The following is a 19,057-nucleotide window of genomic DNA, read 5'->3' on the forward strand; positions in this document are numbered from 1 at the left end:
CCTCGGGTATTTTGAATTCCTCGCCATGAACGCCTGTTGTATGGAAATTCCTCGCCGATTCGTATGGATAATTGCTCGGGATTTCTGGAGACACTCTAGGGATTTCTTTGGAAATCCTTTGGGACTTGTACTGAAGAGGTAGGACAGCATGAGCGAGCAGAATGGAGACATCGCTGTTCGACACAGCATTAAGAAATTAAACGCCCTAAACATAAATGTATAGAGAACTGCAGTAACTATATTAGGTATTTTATTTAAACATGTAGCTTATAAAAAAAATTAAAACAAGAGGGAACCTCGACTGTCAGATACCATTTACTCAGGCTGTGGGAGTGCGATCTTTTTGGTATATAAATAACAAAATAAATATGTTAAAAAATGGGGCGTTACAGTAGGCGTGGCAAATTTTAACATATCGATAGAAACTGAAAAGACAAATAAAATTAAAAAATGTAAACACATTTTTCAAAACTGTGGGCGTATCACTTTAGAGTTTGTGGGCTTAAGATTAAGCGTGGCAAAATATGTATTGGCATACCGATGAAGGGTTTGTGGTCGACATGTATCTGGAATCTGCATGCTTAATCTTTCCAGCTTTTATAGTTCCTGAGATATTCACGTTAATCCGGACAGCATGACCAGATCAACTCCGCTATTGATCCTGATAAAAAATATAATATACTTTATATGGTCGGAAACACTAAATTCCACCATTTAACAAATCTAAATATGTATACACCCTAAATATGTATATGTCGCATAATGAATGTATTTTGACCACTGTACGTGTCTGTCACATTATTAACATAGTTTGACCACTGCGCTTGCAAGTCGGTGCTGCGCAGTGAGTTTGGTACATTGTGAAATCATTCTTAGAATTTGACTACGACGCATATGACTGGCGCCAAAGTACCGCAACGAGTGAGGCGACGACGTTGTCGCGCTGTCGCCTAGTGTAGTCCAGGTAGCGTGTGTAAAGCATAGATCGATGCGTAGAAAATGCGAGCAGTCGCATGCAGACGGTTGCACACGCCGGTTGGAATTCGCTTTACTCTAAAAGTTTATGTGACAACATGGGAGATCAGACGCAAGAAAACAACAACACTGTGACATATACATACATATGTACCTAACGAGCAAATTACTTTTCTTTAGTATTTCATATGACAATACCATGAATTCCAATTATTTGGTGCTACTTGAAGTTTATTAGTAGAATCATAAATGTTAAACAAGATTTTACACATACAACTTTATAAAAGATCCTTTGACCCACCGGATCTCTATACCTCGGTTTATAAACACGTTTTTTCGACAAAGAATGATTTCGACTTTAATATCGTCTTCTTACACAAGCACGCACACATACATAGATAAGACAAAAGGGTGAATTTTATTTTGTTTTATTTTATGTGCCTTTGTATATTTTCTTGTCTGATATATATTTATTTATTTCTTTTTTTAGACCTTTTGCTTCAGATTAAGAACTTAAAAGTCAGATAAAATTTTCGTATTTACTTCTACATTCAGACAAATAACTCATAATTAGTTACCTGGACACTTATTAACTTTGTCGCTCTCCTTGTAGTCTTGATTCCTGCGCCAACTAACTGTGGCAACAAGACTTTCATTATCATTTTTATCCACCTGGAGTTCGGCAAGTTTTTCATTTAAAACCTCCTCTTCTCTACGACTCTTATCCTGTTTTCGAGCGAGAGCCAATCTCTGCTCAATCTCCAACTCCCTTGCTGCTGTATCTACAGGTTTTGCAGACCCAAACACGTTCAATGAAGTTCCGCTTTGTTTATCCAAATGGATCTCATCATCATTTTTTTCGAAGTCAAAACTCTTCACTTCTGGCAATGGTAAAGTTCGTGGTTTTAAATTCAATTTCGGCCTTTCTTCAAATTTGGATGTATCTTCTCGGGAATATCGATCCGTTGCTCTGCCTCGACCTTCGCGATATTTTTCAGATACTAGGTCAACTTCCCTCCGCGTAGGGGATGAATCAATAGATGGCGGTCTAGCGTTTGTGCGCCAAGATCCCGGAGTGTTCGCATCTTCTCTATCTGGTAAAGGTTTTCTTTCTCTGTTAAAGCTTCTTTCAAAATTGGAAGAATATCCAAAGTTACTTCCGTTATTTTGACTATCTCGCCTCCAATTTCCGGAGTCTCTATTATCGCCATTATTACCAAAGCCATCGAACCGCCTATTACTTTTTTGCCGGCTTTGCTGGTCGTTTTCATTTGATAGCTCAATACGAATGCGACGACCTTTAATTGAGGGGTCTGGTAAACTAAGTACATGGATTAAATCATCTCTATTTTCCAACTCAACATAACCAAAGCCTCTGGATCGACCATTTTCGCCATCTTCTCTAGGTAATCTCAGAGAAATTAAATTAATACCTTCAAAAAATTCGTAGAGGTCATCTTCATTTGCGTCAAATGGTAAATTATTGATATAAGCAATAAATGGGGCTTTATGAGGAATAGAATTATCGTCAAATATTCGATTTGCCCTTGGAGCGGTTGGAAGCTGATAAACCAACGGCAATGTACCGCAACCGTCATCGCTATCTTCGCCATCTAAATTTCGTATTTTTTTTGAGACTTGGGTTGTTCCAACTGGTGCATCAGAATTACATAGAAATGATTGCAAGGATATAACTGTTCCTTTATTCTTCTTGCCCTTTTTTCCTAAAAATTAATATTTAATATACATTAAAATGAAATACATTATAAATCATAACTAAAATACAAATATTATACACATTACCATAGAAATATTAGAAATTAAGTGGTGAAACTTAATTTATATTAAACAATAAAACATGTACGTGTTGAGGTACTATATTAAGATAAGCAAGATTATACATATGCATGTGTAAACATATACATATGGACTGGCGTTACTTTCACATTACGTGTCAAAAAAAAAAAACCATGTGGACCGACAAAAATGAATGCGCAACTGAATACTGTTCAGCAATACAACAATTATTAAACAAAAGAAGAGTATTACGTTAAAATAAAATATACTTAAAAATTTCTAACCTGCGGAAGCCATTTCAACCAATGTTTCCAATCGTTAATTTTGATAATTTACCGAATGCACAAAACTATAAAAAGTAATTTCCTTAAATCGTTATCGATATTTTCCTTGGGACACCCTGCATGATTTTGAGAGATGGATTATATCAAAGTCTCAAAAAACACATCCTAGAGAAGCAGTTGGAAATCTTGACATTTCTGAAACTGCTACACAAAAGTGAAATTATAATATTGAGGAGTGCTGGAAGATTACTGTATTGAGGTTATTAGGGACAAATTATAAGAGCCCATTTTATATGTTACATATGATTATATAATAAATAATATTATATATTTTTTTTAAAGTATTATATAATATCTTATATATAAAATTCTGCTGTCACATTGTTAGTAACCGAACTCCTCCGAAACTACTTGATCGATTTTGTTGAAGTTTGGAGAGTATATTCTGTAGGCCTGGCAATCGGCTAACATCTATTTTTCGTACCCCTAAGCGATAAGGGTTGTCCACCCCGAACATTTTTTTATTTCGTCAAATTTTTTGTCAAAATTTTTTGTTTTAAATTTTTTTTTCCATGTGGCATAAGAAAAATAGAAAAATTGTTGACATTTAAAAGGGTTTTTAAATGAATGTCTTCTTCAACAATTTTTCATTATTGATAAATTATAGGCTGGGGCATAACGGAATTTTTGGAAATTTTAGTTGTTTTATTGTGGAAATTGAGAAATTTTAAAAATAATTGGTTTCATTGGTAATATTTGATTCTTGAATTTTTCAATTTTAAAAAATTATAGGGAGTTTTCATTAGTTTGCACAGAGAAAAAAATTGTTTTTGTTTATATAGCATGAATTGAATCTGGGCTAGGTGGGACGAAGTCCACCGGGTCAGTCTAGTTTATATATATAATAAATATGTCTTATATGCACTTTTTGAAACATGTTCACACAGATCTGCATATGCGAAAATGGCTTACAAAATATACGAAGAACAAACTGAATGAAAACGGTCACATTAAATCACTCGACCAATGGCCTTAAATACCCATAAAAAACAGGTCGTCCACTGAAAATATCAAAAATTGAATTAAAAAAGAGTACAACAAAGGATTCTAAATGTGAAAATTAAAAGAATTTATTTTGTATCTGAATCAAATATTAACTACAATCAAAGAGATCATAGTTAAAATAATATATGAAAAATAAAAAGTAATCCGTTCTTTTTGTATAGCACTATCTTACTTAATTACTTATAGATATTTTTATTTTAAATTAATAATTTGCATTCATCCAGTCCCAGTCGGATGTTTAAGAACGCATTAAAATAGGTATTATTCTAAAGCAATTAATTTTCCATGGAACAATGAAAGCTGCGTAATATAAAGATAATGCTTACAGATGCCTTGAACGGGAAGGCTTACAGTGCGATTGTACAAATACCTCATGCCCGGCAGAATGTAATATCAAACAAGGGAGAACGCTATAGTCGAGTTCCCCGACTATCTGATACCCGTTACTCAGCTAGAGGAAGTGCGGAGGAGTGTTCTTCACACTGACACTGAAATTTATAAGACTAATACAAAAATGACAAAATATCAAAACATTTTTTAAAAGTGTGGGCGTGGCAGCTTTGGTCGGTTTGTGGGCGTTAGCGTAGGCGTGGCAAAAAGTTTTTTGGCAGATCAATAGAAATGTATTAGACTAATAAAAAAATGAAAAAATATTAAAACCTTTTTCAAAATTGTGGGCATGGCAGTTTTGAGCGGTTTGTGGGCGTTAGAGTGGGCGTAGCAACATGAATCGATAAACTTGCGCTTCGTCTATGTCTCTGGGGTCTGTATGCTTAATGTCAACTTTCTAGCTTTTGTAGGTTCTGAGATCTCGACGTTCAAACGGACAGACGGACATGGCCATTTCGACTCGGCTATTTATCCTGATCAAGAATATATATACTTTATACGCTTCCTTCTGCCTGTTACATACTTTTCAACGAATCTAGTATACCCTTTTACTCTACGAGTAACGGGTATAAATACCTCCTCGAAACAGAGATGTAAAACAGGTTCTACTATAATTCAACTCCCAATTGCACACTCTTTAATAAACAACCAGCGTTTCAATATTTTCGTGCGAAAAACATTTGGGGCAGCGTTAGTTAGTTAGTTAAGATAAAATGCAAGTTAGCTTACAAAACATTTTTTCAATAATGGCTTATCTTTTAAAAGGAAATTAAAGAGACGAGAAGTGTTCACACTATAAACTAACACTACACTATACTACACTTAATGAGTTCAATTCGGGTGTTTCAACTGACTCGCTACTGCGAGGGCATCGCCTTTTATTCATTCTTACATATGTTCTTATTATCTAATTATATAATGCAGCGCTTGTAAGACGCTGCAGTCTGCGTTGGTCAATGCAGATATATATGACCATTATAATTATGATAATCGTTGTCAACGCTAGAGCCGAGTGTCCGCTTGCCGTGTGGAAAATCAAGTCATCAATGTACTTTGTTATTTTTCAGAGTCTGGATGCGCATTTGAAGACTATGTAGTTCATTAGTGTTGTTGACAATCAAGTGGGACCACGTTCCATGTCTCCTTGTCATCTATAATTCGTAAACTGGGGAAGATAGACATTTCAGACGCTGTCGGAATTACTTTTTGAGGAGTAACTATTGTTGTATCCCCTAATATTGCTGTGCATCCTGCAGGTAGTTGTATAATGCCTTGATTGGGCAGTCTTATAACTTGATGCTGTTCGTTGCATCTTATATTAGCTGTTGTATTCCGAAACAGTCTAAATAGCCAACGGTTGGATCCACTTATCTCTTTGATGAACGAATTGCCTTGGAATTCCATCATTTCGCATGAGTGTGCCTTGCTTGGTTTCAATGGAGATATTTCGCAAGAATTATCATCCGCGTTTTTCCATGCCCAATTATTTTCGCAAAGCCATGTTGTCGAATCCTCTTGTCTGCATTGGTTAATTTCCATTTCAGACATTAGGTGATATCCGTTTATGTCTGTATTGAACGCAAAATATTTAGAATTCAATTTCGGAATAAGCTTTGTTCCGTGTGTCCACAGTGGTATTGGGATTACTTCAAAGAGATCCGTTTCTTGATTTTTGTATATCGGCAATTTTGCTTCAATGAATAGGACATTATCCTTCAACATAGCTTGTGCCTTCATCAGTTTATAGATCAGTGGTAATTGTATAACTGAATTTCCACCCGGTAGCATTTGTTTTCGTCCTAATTTTTGCTTAACTTTTTCGAGCTCCTCCAGCATTTTGTTAGGCGCAATTAGTGTAGGATGAATTCTTCCTTCACTAATGTCCGTTACCATTGAGATCGCTGTTGCTTGTAGGCTATCTGCCTCTTCAATCCAGTTTCGCACTTGATTTGATAACATAAGGAATTTAATTGAGTGCTCCTTCATCGTTTCTGCAATAATATTGACTTGTTGGGTCAGTTTTCCCAAATTCCGGTTTGCTTCTATCGTAGTTGAGCTTCCAGGCTTGATGATTGCTTGATGGGGTAAATAGTATTTACCTTGACCCGTTGTCTTTACAGATTCCATATGTTATATCTTAAGGTATTCTTTCATGAATTCGTTGTATGCAGCCCAGTTCTTTGGGTTTCTTTGAAACTTCTTTTCCATTTGCATAAGCCTTGCCATTGCCTGTTTGCGAGAATCCCCCAGCTTTGCCTCTTGGTGGAATGGAATTGAAACCACAATTCTGCCTTCCTCGTTGAGGACAGTTGTTTCTTGGAATTTTCTTTCGCATTCTGCATTGTCTGTAATAGTCTCATCGGCTTTATCTTCCAATTCCCAAAAGCGATCCAGGTCCTTTAGATTTATTGTTGTAGTGGCACTTATAAATTTTTGCTTTGCTGCTCGAGTTATATTTCCGGACACAATCCATCCAAATTTGGTTTTTTGTCCCAAAATTCCATTTACGGTTTTTATTTTCTCCATCATAATCAGGGGAAATAGATCCACACCTATCACCATGTCTATTCTGCTTGTTTCTTGGAATTTTCTTTCGCATTCTGCATTGTCTGTAATAGTCTCATCGGCTTCATCTTCCAATTCCCAAAAGCGATCCAGGTCCTTTAGATTTATTGTTGTAGTGGCACTTATAATTTTTTGCTTTGCTGCTCGAGTTATATTTCCGGACACAATCCATCCAAATTTGGTTTTTTGTCCCAAAATTCCATTTACGGTTTTTATTTTCTCCATCATAATCAGGGGAAATAGATCCACATCTATCACCATGTCTATTCTGCTTGGCTCGTTGAATCGTGGATCTGCTAGCCTGTAGCCCTTTCCCTTGATATCAATATCAAACTTTTTGCTGGGAAGGAAGTGTTGGTAAAACCAATGCTTCCGTTGATGCTTTAAAGCTGCTTGGAATTTTTGGTTTGATCGTCAGGTGGACAATAGTACTTCTTACTCTCCTTAATATTTGTGCTGCTTCCTCTGAAAACAGTGTCTTCTGGGATCCATCGTCAATAAGCGCCCTCAACTCGTTGTAAGCTCCAGCTTTGTTTTTCACTAAAACAACAGCTATAGCCAATAGTGTGTCTTGGCCTTGCTTAAGGCTATTGCTCTTGATACTGCGTTTTGTGTCTTCATGAAGAAGGCTGTTGTGTCTTTTGGAGCATCGATTGCATGTAATTTCCTTTCTGCAGTCGATAGCATTATGCTTTCCAAAGCATCTAATGCACATGTTGTTCTTTTGAACGAATTCTTTTCTTTTTTCGATTGATTGTGCTCTGAATTTGAGACACTTTATCATATCGTGGCCATCCTTAGAGCAAAAGGCACACGATCTAACTTTCACTTTTCTTATATTTTTGGTAATGGCATTTACTGAGTTGTATTGTTGCTCAATAAACTCTAGTACATCTTGTAAGGACTGTATAGCTCTTTCCTTTTTTACATGCTGTTCATACAGCTGCAAGGCTTCTGGCGAAAATTTCTGCAGCAGAATTTCAGCTAAAATTACGTCAGCAGAGCTTCCTATTTTTCCTTTTTGCTTTATGATGAATATGCTCTCGGTCGCAGTATCCAAAAACTTCCCTAAATTTTTCTCATCATGGGGCAGCAAGCACTCCAGTTCCATTAATTTGTTGAAGTGTTGGGAGAATATTTTTCTGCTATTCTCATAGCGTTTGCAGATAAGCTCCCACGCTGCTGCATAGCTAGCCGCTGATCCTGTTATCAAATGGCTAACCACCATTTGAGCTTCTCCTTTTAAGCAGGCTCTTAAATATCCCAGCTTTCTTGTGTTGCTGAGATCCTTCCTGCTGTCTATTAGTTCAGAGAACAGCTCGTAAAATGTTGGCCATTCCTTCGCATTTCCATTGAACGTTGGAAGGTCCACTTTTGGGAGTTCTGGCACGTCGTAGTTGGAACTTTTGAACTGTTCCAACATCCCCTGAAGTACAATTTCTAGTGTGGCAACATCAGATTGCAGAATGTCTGCCTCATCTTGATCAAAGGCAGTTCTGTCATACTTGTTTTCAAGCAGTTTCAGTGTGTCCGTCACGTTGGACCAATGACTTTTCATCATTGCCAGCTGCTTGACTAGTTCAATCTCACTTGAACTATCCAGGGTTTCGTATATTAGGCTTATCTGTAGCCTCACCCTGTCCGCTCTTCTGTCCACCAGTTGAACCAGATTATCAACTGGACTGGAGCTCCGAGCTGATGCGGAATCAGATAATTTTGATCCACTTGGTATATTTATCTCTTCAAGTGTTTCTACCTTTAATTGCGACTCCTTGTAGGCCTTGACAGCATCCATAGTTTTAATAAATATTTTATCATTAAAATATTGATGATCGCCAACTCCCAATTTTACCAGCGCATTGTTGTTAGTAGTAAATTGGTCTACCAATGCTTCTATTGCTGGTATAGATGCCTTGTCCTTGATGGCTTGCAGTATTTTGTTCTGCAGCACTCCTTGGTCTTGCATCAATTTGACAGATCTTTCCGACAACATCTTAGGAAAACAATCACAGTGACTTGTGCTTTCTGCTTGTATTCTTTGGCGTGGTCCGTTGGAGGATTTTTTGATTGGTCGCCCAGTTGACCTAGCTGTGCCTCGACTCATAGCTGATTGATCAGCCAAGGAAAAGCAAGAACACAATGTTTCACCTTATAGTCCTAGTACTTTAAGGCGTGGTCTTTTATTCTGTGTTTCTTACCACTGGTGGGGGAAACAACAGAATCACTCGAATAACCTTGCTCTTTTTACTTTGAAGTGCTGGTTTCTTCTTCTGTGTTTCTTACCACTGGTGGGGGAAAACAACAGAATTTTTCGAAGGACCTTGCTCTTTTTACTTTGAAGCGCTGGATTTTTCTTCTGTGTTTCTTACCACTGGTGGGGGAAAACAACAGAATTTCTCGAAGGACCAAAATGTTCACACTATAAACTAATGCGTACACTTAATGAGTTCAATTCGGGTGTTTGAATCTAACTGACTCGCTACTGCGAGGGCATCGCCATTTATTCATTCTTAAATAGGTTCTTATCATCTAATTATATAAGCAGCGCTTGTAAGACACTGCAGTCTGCGTTGGTCAATGCAGATGAGATTTATCTTAAGTCTATGTTTGTGGCCTATGACCGCGATAATCACCTCCCGCGTGATCATATTTCTTGACACTTCGACAATAGACCACTGCAATCGTACTTATTTGTAGTTGCCACTTATGTTGTCCCGTGCCATGTTTATTGCAGACCATAAATAGAACATATTTATAGTTTGTCTACTTATCATGTCTAAACACATCTTTAGACAAGAAGAGTCTACCAATGAAATCTAGGTTCATGCTATACGATTTTTAGAGAAATTTCAATTGGTAGGATCTTACTCCACTCTTCAAATTTTTACTTTAAATAGGAACTGCACTAAGGTATTGCCTGGCTAATGCAATTCAGTTTTGCCGTAAGCATGGGTTTTGGCTGGATTTCCAGTCGTTCCAAAACGGTCAACACTGCTATATACAGTAAAGAGCAACAGATACTTTTTTTTTTTTTTTTTTTTTTTTAAATTTCTCTTATTTATTGAATCTTCCCTTTTACTTAAGAGACTAACAATAAGTTTTCAAATCTTATTCTAAGCTAGCTAATTATCATTTTCTGAGATGATTTGTGCTATGTGGCCTTACAAATTTAACGCTGGGCTGGTTGATCGTTGCGGTGCAGTCGACTTTGGCTGCATACTCGAAGAAGTTTTCTTGCAAGGGGATTTGGATGTGAGCCTAGTTTTCCTTGTATTTTACTTTTCTCTCTGTTATTGTCTCAATGACAAGTTTTATTTCTAGGTCTTTATGTATATTCTCGTTCCGAAGATACCATGGAGCTCCAGTTATGATTCTCAGAATCCTAGACTGTGCTCGCTGTATGATGTCGATGTTGCTTCTCGATGCATTGCCCCATAGCTCGGAGCCATAGGTCCATATGGGTTTAAGAACGGAGTTATACAAAAGGACTTTGTACTCCAGGCTTAGGGGAGACCGAACGTTTATAAGCCAGTGTAGATCCTTTGCTTTTAGTCTCAGGTGCGTCGTCTTGGCCTCTATGTGTTTCCGCCAGGTGAGCCGCTTGTCCAGATGAATACCTAAGTATGTTACGTCATCGGCTTGTGGGATGCGCGTGTGGTTCATAACCAAGGGCGGGCAGCCTTGTTTGTTAAGGGTAAACGTAACTTGTTTGCATTTTTGTTCGTTTACTCGTATGCGCCAATTTGCAAGCCAATTCTCTACACATGTTAAATAGCGTGCTAGTTGCATCGTAGCTTTTACTGGGCATCTGGATCGACTCAGTATTGCAGTGTCATCAGCGAATGTGGATATTGTTAGCTGGTAGTCTTTTGGGATGTCCGCCGTGTATAGGGTGTATAGAATTGGACCTAATACACTTCCTTGGGGCACTCCAGCTTCTATAGTACAATCGCTTGAAGTGCTTGACTATATCTAACAGTGAACACTCTTTGGTAAAAGTAAGACTTTAGAAGCTTATGTAAGTTTTGAGGCAGCAGTTTGGTTATTTTAAACATAAGTCCATCCAACCATACTCTATCGAATGCTTGTGCAACGTCCAAAAATAAAGCTGTACAATATTCCCGAAAACCAAATTGGTGCGATGGGAGTGTGTCGTGTGTTTTAAGGTGGGGACTGATTCGTAGCAGCAGTACTTTTTCAAATAACTTGGAGAGACAAGTAAGTAGGCTTATTGGCCTGTATGATGATGGCTGTGTTTTGTCTTTCCCAGGCTTAGGGATCATAACTATAACTGATTTCTTCCACTTTTGAGGAAAGTATCCAATTTAGGTAATAGCGTAGAAGAGTAGAAGAGCAGATTTGTAGAACTGCACACATTGGAAGCTCGATGATCATTTTCGGTGTTATTAAATCGAAGCCAGGCGATTTTCCAGTCTTCAGTTGCTCTCTAATGACTTTCGTTATTTCGCTTGGCCGGAATTCTATGGGATCTTGTGGTGCTAAGTCAGATGCAGTTAAGGGTGGGAGAGTAAATCAGTTAGTGGCTGGATTTGGTTGGAATACCTTTTTGAGATGATCAGCGAAGACTCTTGCTCTGTCCATGTGTCCATGTCACTGCGAGACCAGTTTCCGGTAGAGTCACGGAGGGGTACGACAGTTTCTGCTGGTGCGTGCAGATTCCTGTGGGCTTTCCAAAAAGAGTTTTTTGTGCTGGTGGGCGTGAGATTCTCGATGTAACGCAGTCGTGCGTCCGCATCTTTTTTCTTAAGCGCTTAAGTAAGTTTGCGAGAGGCTGCTTTTAATCTACTCTTTGCGTCAGGTGATCTGTGCTCCTGCCACTCCCTTCGAAGTCGTCGTTTTTCAAGCACAAGGAGTTCGGTATCTCGACTTGTCATGTTGAACTTTTGCTGCTGCAACTAGTGTTGATTCTAGGCTACCAGCAAACTGATCGATGTTTTGCTCGGTTTCTAATGAGCTAGAGAAGTCGGTATGTGAACAAACATATTTTTTGTACCTCTCCCAGTTGGTCCTGTTGCTTGTGAGTCTATACGGCTGCTCGATGTGTTGCAGTTGGTACAAAAGATTAAAGAGCACCGGGCAGTGATCAGATGAAAGTTCTGAAAGTGCCTCAGCTGTAATCATTGATTGGGATATCCTTTTGGTGATGGCAAAGTCAATCAAGTCTGGAAGCTATTTAGGATCTGCTGGCCAGTATGTAGGCGTACCCGCAGTAACGTAATTAAGCTTGTTTTGCGGTTTAATAATTGCGTTGTATAGCTTTTTCATTTAGGGGTCGCTATCCGAGATCCCCAGTACATGTGCTTGGTATTCCAATAACCAGCTGCAACAAACCTTTCGAGTCGTAGAGTGTTGTGAATTTGTCCTCTGATATTGTGAAGCGGGGTGGGCAATAGACAGCAGCCAGAGTGAGAGCACCGTTATAGCATTGGAGGCTTATAGAGGTAGATTGTAGGCAGTCTTCTTGCCAATTACTAACAAAGTGGTGTTTGATTCGCGATCGTATTAGTATGACAGTGCCTCCATGGGCCTTGCCATCCGGGTGATTCGTAAAGTAAAATTTGTATCCTGACATTTGAAAATTGTACTGTTCAGTAAGGTGAGTCTCTGAGAGTAGCATAACATCAATGTTTCTGTCGGCTAAGAACTGAGCAAGTTCTAGCTTGTGCCGCGAAACGCCATTAGCGTTCCAGGTTGATATTATTAGGGAAGTCATTATACTGTTTTAGAAGAAACGAGCATTTGAATAAGGATGTTTTGGTTCCTCATAAGCTCTTGCATAGTTGTTTGCATGAAGGCCATAAAGTCTTTCATGTTTTGCCGCATCGAAAGCATAATCGCTTCAACGCCAATTGGCTGCTGTTGCATGTTATCGTGAGTGTTTGTTTGATGAATGGGGGTGTCCGCTGCTGGTGTTTGGATCCCTGATTTTAGTGCACTTGCAAAGGAAATATTTGGCGCTGTTCGGTAGCTGGCAGACAAAGGGATGTTGGTTGTACTCGGTTCCATTGCTTTGTGAATTGTTGTTGTGGTACGATCACGAACTGAAGTCACTCGTTTGTTTAGGCGACTCTTAAGTTCCTTGTAAACAATGCATCCTCGCTAGTTGGCTGTGTGGTTTTCGCCACAGTAATTGATCTGTCGTCCTTGTTCTTAAGACAGTTTGCGGTACTGTGAGCATCGCTGCAAACGACGCAGGTAGATTTTAGGGTGCACTACGCTTTGGTGTGGCCATATTCTTGGCAGTTAGTGCACTGCACAGGCTGCTTGCGCTTGTGTGGCTCTTCGACGGTTATTCTCCGGTGCAGTAGATACTGTAGTTTATAAATAGGATTTTTTGCTGATTTTTTGACTCGATGGCTCCAGTTCGACTTTGAAGAGTGGCTTCCTGTTTCTTCCTGTTAAGAATGTTGATCACCGTTTTTGCCTTAAAGTTTTTCTCATTTAGTGCCTCGATAATTTCGTATGGGGTCACTGATGATTCAAATCCTTTAATGACAACCTGCAATCCGTTGGCACTTTTAAGCTGGTAGGTATAGTAACTCTTTCCAGCTTCATCCAGGTACATGGTCACTGATCGATGGCTAGACTCATCCGAGGTCTGCACTTTCGTTTCATGTATGTGTCCCTTGGTAAGAGGTATAACGTGGAACTTGTTTTCTTCGATGATCGTAGCTAGTTTGTTAACCAATGCACTTGAGATACTTGAAAACAACTGTTACGAACAGCATTTTTATACCCATTACTTGTAGAATTAAAGTGTATGCTAGATTCGTTAAAAAGTATGTAAAAGACAGAAGGAAGCGTTTCCGTTCTTATAAAGTATATATATTCTTGATCAGGATCGGCTACTGAGTATATCTGACCATGTCTGTCTGTCCGACTGTCTGTATGATGTCGATATCAAAGGAACTACAAAAGCTAGAAAGTTGAGTTTAAGCATACAGTCTCCAGAGACATAGACGCAACGCAAGTTTGTTGATTCATGTTGACACGTTGTTGCCCACTCGAACGCCCACAAACCGCCCAAGACTACTACGCCCACACTTTTAAAAAATGTTTAGAGATGTTTTCATTTTTTTATTAGCCTTGTAAATTTCTTTCGATTTGCAAAATTTTTTTTGCTACGCCCACTCCAACGCCCACAAATCGCTTAAAGCTTCCACGCCCATACTTTTGTAAAATTTTTTGAATTGTTTTTATTTTTTTGTTGGTATTGTACATTTTTCTTGATCTGCAGAAAAACTTTTTGCCACGACCACTCCAACGCCAACAAACCGCCAAAAACTGTCCGTGTTGAAGAGCCTCCTTCGCACTTTTACTGGCCGAGTAATGGGTATCAGATAGTCGGGGAAGTCGTAACGGAAGTTACGAACAGTTAATTACTTATGGAAGTTTCTCTTGGTTCAGCCGAACCAGTACCGCTCCGAAGCCAGCATGAGCGTTGCTTTGAATGAAGAAAGGTTTCTTGAAAGCCGCATGAAAAAGAACCGGCACGACTATCAGGGCCAGCTTCAGATCGTCTACTGCCTGTGTTTCGCTGGGACTCAAGGCAAACTTCTTGCTCTTCTTAAAGGCTTCGGGTAGCGTGAAAGCTCGAACTTTTTTCATAGATATTAGGTATGGCATCCTCTGAATTATAGAAACTTCCCTGGGGTACCTCAAGTGCTTATGGAAGCCAGGATTTAAAGGTCGTCCAGGTTGACGAAAACTGAAAAAGGGAACTGATACAACGGTCTTCCAGGAAGCGTAAATGCAGTGTATTCCTTGCTTATGCCGTCCCGTTCGATTTGACAGAACGCAAACTTCGTTCTGTTATATTATCACTCTCGTTTTCGTTCTCCATGTATGCTCATCGCTGCCAAATTACTCGAAGAAAGAAGTAAATAAAATCGCTTGAATTCGTAACAAATCGTTTTTTTTTTCACTTGCAAAAAGGCTAATTTAAATTCTTATTAGCTCAACAATGAGCTTATGGGAGCTGGGCTCGACCACCAGTTGAGGTCAAAAGGTCCTTACATTGTCGACGAAGGCGAAGTCTGGTCAACAGATGCAGAGGGTGCGGCGGGTCTTACCCAGAACGTCGGTAATTGGTGGACAAGTTGGAGGGATTAGGGATTGGCGGTAAACGCATCCCTTGCACACCTACCGCACATCTCTGGAGTCCGGAGTTTTCAAAGTGTTGAGGAGAGAGACTCGCAACGACAAAGAGCAGGTGAGAGTACAAGAGAGCGCGAACTGCAGCTGATCCGCATTAATAAAGCTGAGGTGTCGTGGACGAATTGTTTTCTCCAATGTTGACAACAACTAGACATTAGTTTAGGTGCTGCTGGCGGCTGCGAGTCCTGACATACTCCCCACGTTGGAGGCGTGGCTTTCAACCGCATCCTTAAGGGAAAGCAGACACAGCTTAGCGGCACTGCCCGCATCGTCAATCCTGTTGGTGTCCTCAGCACAGCAACGTGGGTGACTCCATCTTTTCCAGGCAGGTGCGGCAAACATTAATCCTTACCGTCATCCATAACTAACCCAGGATTTGGAGTTCGCCACTTCGATCGCTTCTGCAGTATGGTTAAATACTCTTCTATGGGTACCAAAAAACCTGCTGCAGGTGAGCGAGGCGCTACCAGCTATCCAAGCGATGGAAGTTTAAATTTCTCACATCTGGCTCGATAAATAATAAAGGGTGGCCACAATTAAAAAAATGTCCCTTAGTTAAAACATCAAGATCGGGTTTTCTGAAATTGAGAATAAAGGTCAAGAATTAGCTACCGCAGAAAAGAAGAAGAGTTCTCAGGTCATCGAATGTCTTAATGGAAGAGCCCACAGCTCGATAAAAGTGATGCTTTGTTGTCTTCACTCCAGATTACCACCAAAGACCACCAATGTAAGGCGATCGCGACCAAATGAAAAGCAACCCGATATTCTCCACCAGCCAAAAATGCAACATTGCTTTGGTGTGGTCGACGCTAAGGAATAAATGCCTCAGTTAAAAAAACACGTTCATTGCGCCAACAATGTTGCGACGTCGGTTCAAGCTTGTCGTGGCATCCTTCTTGTGCATATAAATCGTTTTAGGCCGTGCCAGAAAGCAACTTTAGAAAGATCCTAAATAAGCTCAAAATGTATCGCCTTGGTTGCAAAGCAAATAAAAACACAGACGAAGCATTTTACAGGAGCCCTATAGCGCGCCTCAAGATTTTAGAAAAATGGTCTACAAGTCGGTGACAGTGACTTCAAACGCATCAGATCCATTAAGACGCTATTTTGGCAGATCCGCCATTATGTGCTCAATTAGGCAATGTTCAAAAACAACTGACGCACTTGTTTACTGCTCTGTTTACGGTTTATTTCCCCCCAATTGGCCAATATTGGGATCGAATTGTGCTAAGAAGAGCACGAGGAGGTAGTTGTAGGTTGCGCTTATGAGCGTGATCCTTTGGTAGGATGATTGGGTGGCGGCCATTGAACGATGAGTTTTTCAACCAACCATCTACTCAAAGAACCCCAACTTGGGTAATGAAGGGTAACAGCGAGGGTACAGCGAACTCCAACGAAGAGTTCTTTAACCTACCATCTACTCGAAGAAGCCCAACTTGGTTAATGAAGTGTAACAGCAAGGCAAGTACTACCCCTTTGGTCTGCAAGGATGCAGAACCAGACCCAGGAACAGAGAAGTCGGCGATAGTAAGCCCAGGATTTCGAATGCGCTTGCAAAACTTAATGATATATCTAAACATACGCTGCAGAGCATATCAGTGTAGGTAGATTTTACAAGCAAGACCCTTCAAAGAAGTTCCAGTATTGGCTTCTCTGTAACTGTTGTTTGTGGCCAATCAGTTATGTGGCTACTCAGAAAGGACGGTCCATGGGCCTACAAGGAGGACTCGGTAAGCTTGCTGGAAAGAGCTCCTTGCGAAAAGATATCTCTCGCTTTGGTACAATCGCGTTGAATCTTGAAGGAATTCCCAAGATAGTACCTTCGAATATATAGAGGCCTAACGATTTTGTAAAATCGCATCCATTGTCAAACTTCAAGAGGGAGTCCTCATCATCTTCCGAAACACCTTACAAAACCGCCTGTACACTTCCGTAGTTTAAATTGCCTTTGGACAAGAGCGCGTACGTCTGCTGCATTATGTTGATAGCTTCTTCTTTGGAGGTGGCACCAATCATCAACATAAAAGTCACGATGAAAAATCTCATCACCCACTCGAAAGTATCTAGTATCAAGCTTCAACACGCTCAGATCATCTCGAGAAGAATTTCCCCACACAATGCAGCAGAAGTAGCTACCCTCAGACGAAACCCTGACACACCGGTACATTTTACAGATGTCTCCTGTGAGCTTCATGTTTTGGAGTATGTTCCAGTTACAAACGTCGATTTTTAAGTTGGGATGATGTTTGGATATATTGGAAGCAATGACAGCAGTGATAGAAGTCAAGTACTCGGAGAACATTTTACACATGTCTCCTGTGAGCTTCAGGTTTTGGAGTAAGTTCCAGTTAGAAACGTCGATGTTTAAGTTTTGCTGATGTTTGGATATATTGGCAGCAGTGATAGAAGTCAAGTACTCGGAGTGGTTTGTAACGGCGCCTGAAGCGTTTTGAACCATATATAAATATTTGGCCTGAAAGTATGTTCTTTAAATAGTTCGTTGCCAATTATTGCACTTAGGCTGCAGCTGCATCGGAGCAACCGATAGTGAGCAGCTGTAACAGAGTCGCAATCCAAAGCTCAGCTTTGGAACCACGGCCACCTTCACCGGCCGGAGATCAAATTCCCGTCTCATTCTTTTCTTTGAAAATTCCGAAGCGACTACACGCGTTTTAATCGAGTGCGGGTTTAATATAACCAAACATAACCTCAGCGACTTAGTGCTTCTTTCCCACGAGGGAAAATTTTCTTAATTTCAAATAAGTTGGCGAAAGGCAAGGTAAGCCACAAAATGCCCATAGTTTTCTGTCGTAATTCTAACAGTATCTTTGTTTCGCGACCGGTCGAATCAGGAAGTGTCCAGAGGAGCAGCGGACAAGACGGCAAAGCGCCCACTCCGCCATTGGCAGTTGAGAAATCAACGGACTACGTGTTCCAGAAGCAGCAGCTCCGGACCCGTTCGCCGATTGGTATTTTTCGCCCCGTCCAGGGCCTCCAGGACCATTGCCTAGAAAGGCGCAGCAACTAGCTAGGCAGCCAAGGAAGCAGAGCTAAGCCTCTTCGTCCGGCGGAGCACTCTCGACGGCTTGCGGAGCATCGAGGGAATTTAATCTCCAAGTGTAGCCAGAAGAATAAAAAGGAATAAATAGTGCAGATGTAGTCCTTCAGTGTTCTCAGTGCAGTCGGCATAGTCGTAAAGGTGGCCAAAAGGCAGATTTAAGTCCCATACTCGGGTCTGAACCCAGGCTGTTAGATTTGGATTTGTAAAATGTGGTTTTTCGGCCCCATACAGTGATCCCTCGATAATAGAGACGAACATTTATTAAAAGCGAACCACACATTAGCGGTCACGAGTTCCCTAATTTCGGCGAGAACCATGCTGCCAATGCTTGTTTACCTTAATTCCACTGCAAGAAAGAATTTGGAAATTAATTAATTTGAACTACAATCAAATTATTATTAACTGGAAAAAAGGGAATCATTAAAATGAAATCAAATGGAATGGAATTGAACAAAACAAAAAAATTCGTAAATTAAATACATTTTGTAACATTAAAAGTTTTGGAAGTTAAGAAATTATATCATAAAAATGATTTAGCCGTCTCGTTAAAAATTTATTAATATTTAAGCAGTCATGAACGCATTTAAGTTTAAGAGAAAGGTTTAAAAGATTTAGCTGGCTACATGTTGTGAACACTATTTGTTTAAATTAACAGATGGCGATCTTAAGTCGCATTCGTTTACAGCCATCGCTCAGGAGATCGATCTTTCGCCGCTGGAAAAAATGATGTGAGTAACAACAA

The 19,057-nt window shown here is 39.9% G+C and overlaps 1 protein-coding gene across 9 annotated transcripts in view; it reads right to left on the bottom strand.

Moving 5' to 3' along the window:
* The window catches only part of LOC6540146 (eukaryotic translation initiation factor 4B), a 66,296-nt gene extending 63,103 nt beyond the window's left edge, over positions 1–3,193 (bottom strand). For 6 of the 9 annotated variants that reach the window (XR_006245272.1, XR_005561980.2, XR_006245274.1 and 3 more), the window contains exons 1-2: positions 3,057–3,193; positions 1,554–2,699 (exon numbers count right to left, since the gene is read on the bottom strand). Coding sequence is in view for 4 of the 9 variants with exons in the window: in XM_039377200.2 (XP_039233134.1) it covers positions 1,554–2,699; positions 3,057–3,069 (1,159 nt within the window). In the remaining 5 variants the exon portion in view is untranslated. Of the gene's footprint in view, positions 1–220; positions 426–536; positions 662–1,553; positions 2,700–3,056 lie in introns of those variants that run through there. The other 3 variants (XR_005561979.2, XR_005561978.1, XM_039377202.1) reach the window with 3 other exon arrangements.
* Positions 3,194–19,057: the final 15,864 nt, after the last annotated feature.

This window comes from Drosophila yakuba, unplaced genomic scaffold, assembly GCF_016746365.2.
Source record: "Drosophila yakuba strain Tai18E2 unplaced genomic scaffold, Prin_Dyak_Tai18E2_2.1 Segkk10_quiver_pilon_scaf, whole genome shotgun sequence".
NCBI lineage: Eukaryota > Metazoa > Arthropoda > Insecta > Diptera > Drosophilidae > Drosophila > Drosophila yakuba.